Source organism: Coenobita brevimanus, chromosome 71, assembly GCF_032717465.1.
Source record: "Coenobita brevimanus isolate Jiangsu-jjx chromosome 71, ASM3271746v2, whole genome shotgun sequence".
Classification (NCBI taxonomy): Eukaryota; Metazoa; Arthropoda; class Malacostraca; order Decapoda; family Coenobitidae; genus Coenobita; species Coenobita brevimanus.
Genome location: NC_137024.1, coordinates 1,701,438 through 1,707,930, shown reverse-complemented (window position 1 = coordinate 1,707,930; position 6,493 = coordinate 1,701,438). Strand labels below are relative to the sequence as shown.

General features: G+C 43.4%; 1 protein-coding gene across 1 annotated transcript in view; it reads right to left on the bottom strand.

The window, feature by feature from the left end:
• Nucleotides 1-703: 703 nt before the first annotated feature.
• LOC145406613 (uncharacterized) overlaps nucleotides 704-6,493 on the bottom strand; it is a 60,661-nt gene continuing 54,871 nt past the window's right edge. Inside the window, exons 5-10 of the mRNA XM_080277689.1 lie at nucleotides 6,248-6,427; nucleotides 4,031-4,095; nucleotides 3,753-3,956; nucleotides 1,822-2,017; nucleotides 1,507-1,635; nucleotides 704-839 (exon numbers count right to left, since the gene is read on the bottom strand). Of these exons, the coding sequence (XP_080133815.1) occupies nucleotides 704-839; nucleotides 1,507-1,635; nucleotides 1,822-2,017; nucleotides 3,753-3,956; nucleotides 4,031-4,095; nucleotides 6,248-6,427 (910 nt within the window). The remainder of the gene's footprint in view (nucleotides 840-1,506; nucleotides 1,636-1,821; nucleotides 2,018-3,752; nucleotides 3,957-4,030; nucleotides 4,096-6,247; nucleotides 6,428-6,493) is intronic.

Below are 6,493 nucleotides of genomic sequence, written 5' to 3'. Positions count from 1 at the left end.
TATTGCACAGGATGACATCGATACACACAGATTTAGTCAGTAATGTACAGTTGGAGACAAAAATTCGCATGCTTCTCCACTGCGTCTGTTTCACACTTAGGGCGTGTCTTTCACTTTCCTCCCAAACGCACCATATCAAAGAAAATCACCTTTGAGTAAAGAAACACACCAAGCCTCACTCAGCTTAGAAAATAGCCAGCAGGGAGAGAGAGAGAGAGAGAGAGAGAGAGAAGAGGTGAAGGATCATTCTAGAATTTGTTCCAGATCAATTTTTGTCCCAAGTTGATGTGAAGGCCGAAGAGGTGAAATATTAGGCGAACTTTTTTCCTCTGCTGTACTCATAGGCTGATGTGGTAGGATGTTAAATGGCGTCGGAGCTTGGATGTCAAACTTTGGATGTCAAGGTTGGATGTCAACGTTGGGTGTCAAAGCTGGATGTCAAACTTGGATGTCAAACTTGGATGACAGGGTTGGATGTCAGGGATGGATGTCAAACTTAGATGTCAAATTTGGATGTCAAAGCTGGATGTCAAGGTTGGATGTCAAAATTAGATGTCAAAACTGGATGCCAAGGTTGGATGTCAAGATTGGATGTCAAAATGGGATTTCAAACTTGGATATCAAGATTGGATGTCAAACTTAGATGTCATAACTGGATGTCAAGCGTGGATGTCAAGAGTTGGATGTCACGCCAGGCCCGGTGTTAGATGAAGCATGACCTCTGCAGAGCCCCCGGGGTGACGATGGCCGAGGCTGCTGTGTACGTAGCAACAAGGCCGCACACCACGCCCACGCCCGTCACCGCATACAGGCCCGCCCTCTCCCACACGCCCACACGCCTGCACAACACGTACAAGCTCAGTTTAATCACGTACAGTCCTTAGCAGAAATTCCCCTTGACCCCTACAGTCCAATGACCTATTTTAAAGTTTTGTCCTAGCTGCCCTTTGACCTTACTTGAGAGACTTCAGAATTACAAGGGTCAAAATTATGTATATCCTAAATTAGCTGTGTCATTACTATACCTTTTTTATGCAAGAAAGAAGGAACCAAAGGCCAGGAGCCAGCAAATCGTTCCCTCCAAGAAAAAAACAAAAATAAGATAACAGCCAAATTCAAGATCCGTTCATTTCGAGATGCCTGGACACACTGCGTTTGAAAGGCTGGAGGTCATAAGTAGCAGGAAATACAGACATTGGGAGACAGTTCCAGAGCTGACCTGTTGCATACGTGGACTGGGAGTAAAGGTTAACTCTTGCATTAGAGAATTGGACAGAAAAGGGATGAGAGTTTACTGCTAGACGGGTGCTACGCCCCCGCCGTAGTGGTGGAGGGATGCAAGTAGACAGTTCAGAGGAGCAGTGACCATTGAAGTAGTGATTCTACTGAGAGTATAAGAGTGATTCTACTCGCACAAAAAGTCTGTGTGTGTGAGGGGGATTCTGCTAAGAGTGCATTTGTGAGTGTGATTCTACTGGCAGTCTGCGTGTGTAAGAGTCATTCTACTGAGAGTCTGCGTGTGTAAGAGTCATTCTACTGAGAGTCAGCGGGTATGAGGGTGATTCTATTGACAGTCTGCATGTGTAAGTCATTCCACTGAGAGTCTGTGTGGGTAAGAGTCGTTCTACTGAGAGTCTGCGTGTGTAAGAGTCATTCAACTGACAGTCTGCATGTGTAACAGTCATTCTACTGAGAGTTTGCATGTGTGAGAGTCATTCTACTGAGAGTGCATTTGTGAGTGTGATTCTACTGACAGTCTGCGTGTGTGAGAGTCATTCCACTGAGAGTCTGCGTGTATGGAGGGGGGGGGAGTCTACCAACCTGAGAGGCGAAGAATCAGCGCGTGTGAGAGCGGCGAGGCGGAGGTAGCACAGAGGCGGGAGCACAAAGGTCATGACGGTGATGGAGGAGGCCCCGACCAGGTTAATGATGAGACCAAAATCAGGTATGGCCAGACCCAAGGCAGCCTCCAGACCCACCAAGGCGGTTCTTAAGACGCACCGACGCCACCCAAACTCTGGTAAGGGAGGAGATAAGAATGATAGCAGGGGACGACGTATTGAAAGGGAAAGACAGACCGAAAGATAGGAAGAAAAGAAAGGAAAAAAAAATACCAGGATTGGAGGGAAAGGATTGGACAAACTATCAACTATCAGAAAACAAAGTAAAAGAGAGAGAGAGAGAGAGAGAGAGAGAGAGAGAGAGAGAGAGAGAAAGGAAGAAAGAATGATAGACAGACACGAAGAAAAGAAATGGTAGGGCTAGAGATTGAGAGACTGACAAGTTGCAAATTTTATCTTGCTACTTAATCTTAGAAGGGAGAGAGAAGATAGAGGTGGAAGTGGAGTACTGGAAGAAGTATTAGTATCGTAGTGGTATTGGGGAGAAGGTAGTGGGGGTAGTAGTGGATATATCAAGAAAAATAGTAGTGAGACAGTACTCGAGGAATGCTATAAAAAGTGTAAGTGAAATAAGTGAAGAAAGCATGCGCACACACACACACACACACACACACACACACACACACACACACTACAGTGAAGTGGTTTGGCAGTGTGACGCTAATGAAGAATGAGAGACTAACTAGGAGAGTGTATGAGGCTCAGGATAAAGGCAAACTTAGGTATGGTCACTTGAAGTCTGGTGGAAAGGAGAGAGAGAGAGAGAGAGAGAGAGAGAGAGAGAGAGAGAGAGAGAGAGAGAGAGAGAGAGAGAGAGAGAGAGAGAGAGAGAGAGAGAGAGAGAGAGAGAGAGAGAGAGAGAGAGAGAATAACACACACCTGTCTTGCCACTTAGTCAAAATTTAAAAAGAAATTCCAGAAAAAAAAGGTATTCTAAAATCAATTAACGATTACCTCCATAAGCGGCGGCAATAAATGAAATGAAAAAGTTAATATAATTTTTACCTGATGAATATTGTTAGGCTAATTAGGGGCTTACCTGGAGAAGCGGACACAGGTAATGAGATAAAAGGTGAATGGAATATTTACGTTCTGAAAGGCCAGGTAAATGGAGTTGGTGTAGGCTTATGTGACGGCAGGTACAGTGTGTGGGAGGAAAGGAAGGTGAGCAAGGACGAATTTTCTCTCTCTCTCTCTCTCTCTCTCTCTCTCTCTCTCTCTCTCTCTCTCTCTCTAAAAATGACTAAGCACATTGAAACAGATTATAAAAAAACCTATGTCCACTACGATAAGTTTCCCCTCATTATACAATCTACACCACCTCATATCCATTCTCAATAACTTCTTCCTTCCTCTTGTGATTGTTTTTCATTGCATCTTCACCTGCAAGCCACTCTTCTCAAAAAATGTATGGCTTATCACTGACAGGTGTGTAAGATGGGAGAGGACCTTCTTGCACCTGTAGCATTATCTTTCACGCCAGGTAAAGTCTCATCAAAGGAAGGTAGGAAGCAGGTATAATCTCACGAAGTTGTCCATTCGTGTCGGAGTGATAGGTGAAACTAATGACAACACCCACTTCACTCCACTTCGTTCTGGGCATTTCATTCCTCACTGCCAGACACGGTACAGTGTGTGTGTGTGTGTGTGTGTGTGTGTGTGTGTGTGTGTGTGTTCAGCTTGTATACAGACAGGTGGCTTACTTCAGAATTACTTGTATGTATAGCGAGGCAAAAGGACAATGTATTAATATTAGGGCTGGACTTCCCCCTCTCTCTCTCCCTCTCCCTCTCCCTCCCTCTCTCTCTCTCTCTCTCTCTCTCTCTCTCTCTCTCTCTCTCTCTCTCTCACCCTGGGGAAGCGCCATCATTTCCTCCAATCCTTGCGACACAGGATTAGCCAAGATGACGAAGGCGACGAGCACTTCCGCCAGGTAGAACACACGTACCACGGTCATCGCCACCCCTGACACGGCACGTAGGATGTTCCCAGGCACGGCAGACCCAAGCACGGCATACCCAACAGCCGAGGTGGACACGTACAGGAGCAGGAGCACTGGAAGGATGATGCACGTGTGTTAGAAGTGCCATAATACTTTCCAACCCACTGCACGGCACGTAGGATGTTACCAGGCACGACATAACCAAGCACGGCGTACCCAACACTCGAGGCGGAACGTACAGATGCACGAGCACTGGAGGAAAGAGCACGTATATTGGTGAAATTGCACGTAGTCTATTAACTATCTGACACGTGTGATGTGACTCGGCACGTAACTATTTTTTTATGTGTCCGACTCTGGGCATAGGTTTCGGAGCCCGTTTCCTGAGGCCCAGCGGTTTTCCTACGTACCATACACCTTCACATGTCACCACTGCGGCACTAACACCCACCGTCCATACTGAATACATGATAGGACTGTCTCACAAAGGGGACGGGAGATCTAGACACAACATACTTCACACTTCAGGCTTACACTGTACACTTCTTAAAAATAATACCACACACACACACACACACACACACACACACACACCGAACAGCCTAATCTCAAGATCAGCCGTTCCCAGTCACGGACCCAAACTTTCACCAACTCTACACCAGGGAGGTCGACTCTGGAACTCAGCCTAATCTTACGTACGTGGAAACGCAATAAGGACGCTGTGTGGGAATCGGGAGCGGTCGGCCATGTCATTCTGGATGGTGGGGAAGGTGGAGGCGCCCCCGAAGGAGAACAGGAGGGTAGCCAGGCCCAGGAAGAACGACGAGAAGGTAGGTGGCTCGTGGACGGGTGGTGGCAGGGATGGTGCGGCTGAGAACAGGCCTCCCACCACTACCACACACTGCACCACAACCACCACCACACCTGCCACGGACATAGGCCTGTGAGGAGGAAGGGAAAATAGTTTAGACAGCGCCTGTAGGACGAAAGACGGCAAGGAATTATAGTTACACCTCAGTTTTTCTATCTGATTACGCTCTCAAAAATGCTCTTTCAGCCATAATGAGAGAAAGACAAAAAAATTAAAATAAAAAAAAATCTTTGATAATGACCTCCCATACACAGAGCCCAGATTAGGTCAGCACCAAAGACCAGAGACTCAGCACTTCCTCCAGGCCCTAGCACCTTTTCCTTAGCGACTTATTTTTGGATATGGCTGGCTAATATCCCTTGCACGTTGTTTGTGTTGAGTATGGGGGATATTGGAATGATTTATGTCACACGGAGATGGACAGTAAGGTGTAATAAGCAGAATAAGTCGCTTAGGATTTGGTGTTAGGGAGCTTTCTTAACTGACGAGAATACAGGCCACTTATTATTATTTATTATCATTATTAGTATTAGTATTATTTTTGTTATTATTATTATTATTATTATTATTATTATTATTATTATTATTACTATGATGATGATGATGATGATGAAGATGATGATGATGATGATGATGAAGATGATGATGATGATGATGATGATGATGATGATGATGATGATTACTATGATTATTATTATTATTACTATATTACTATTACTACTACTACAACTACTACTACTACTATTACTACTTCAAATACTACAACTATTACTACAACAACAACAACAACTACTACTACTACTACTACTAATTACAACAATAAATAATAATAATAATAATAATAATAATAGTAGTAGTAGTAGTAGTAATAATAATAATGATAATAATAATAATAATAATAATGATAATAATAATAATAATAATAATAATAATAATAATAATAATAATAATAATAATAATAATAATAATAATAACAATAATAATAATAATAATAATAATAATAATACAAATAAAAACAACAACAACAAAAACAGTACTCAAAAAATGCATTACTGAATTATATTACCAAAAATTCCATGACTGAGAGATGCCAAAAATATTATCTCGCTCACTCAAAATTTTGGAAAATCACTGAGAAAAAAAAAACACCTATATATATTAAAATGAGTCCTTCCTAATTAACAGGTAATTACACAAACTAAGTAATTATGGAGGTAATTATAGAGAAGAATTTATTTTTATTATTATATTTCAATTATTTTGGGATATGCTTCATGATTTTATTTTTTAATGGCGAGATACTTATGTTGAGAGAGAGAGAGAGAGAGAGAGAGAGAGAGAGAGAGACAAGTAGTACCTCAAAATGTCTTATGATCCATACCAAGGACGCACCTGTGAGAAAGTTACCAGGTACACTTTGCTAATTAAGAGAGAGAGAGAGAGAGAGAGAGAGAGTGGAGGAAGGAGAAAGAACAGAAAAAGGAAATGAAAAGGAGAAAAAAGAGAGAGAGAGAGAGAGAGCTAACTTCTCACCAGAAGTCCTTTGGCGTCGCGAACCAGGAAGGTGGCACGAGCACAGCGGCGAGAATGGCGGTGGACTGGCAGTGGGTCAGGAGAGGGTGTGCCAGGGCGGCGAGGAGGTCACCAGCCAGAACCAAGGTCACCGTCGATACCCCAACCAAGGTCACCATCTGGCACACCACACTGACGTAGCTGAGGCGGAGACGTGATGGTGACAGTGAGGTGAGGTGAAATGATCTCTCTCTCACTCTATGTCTG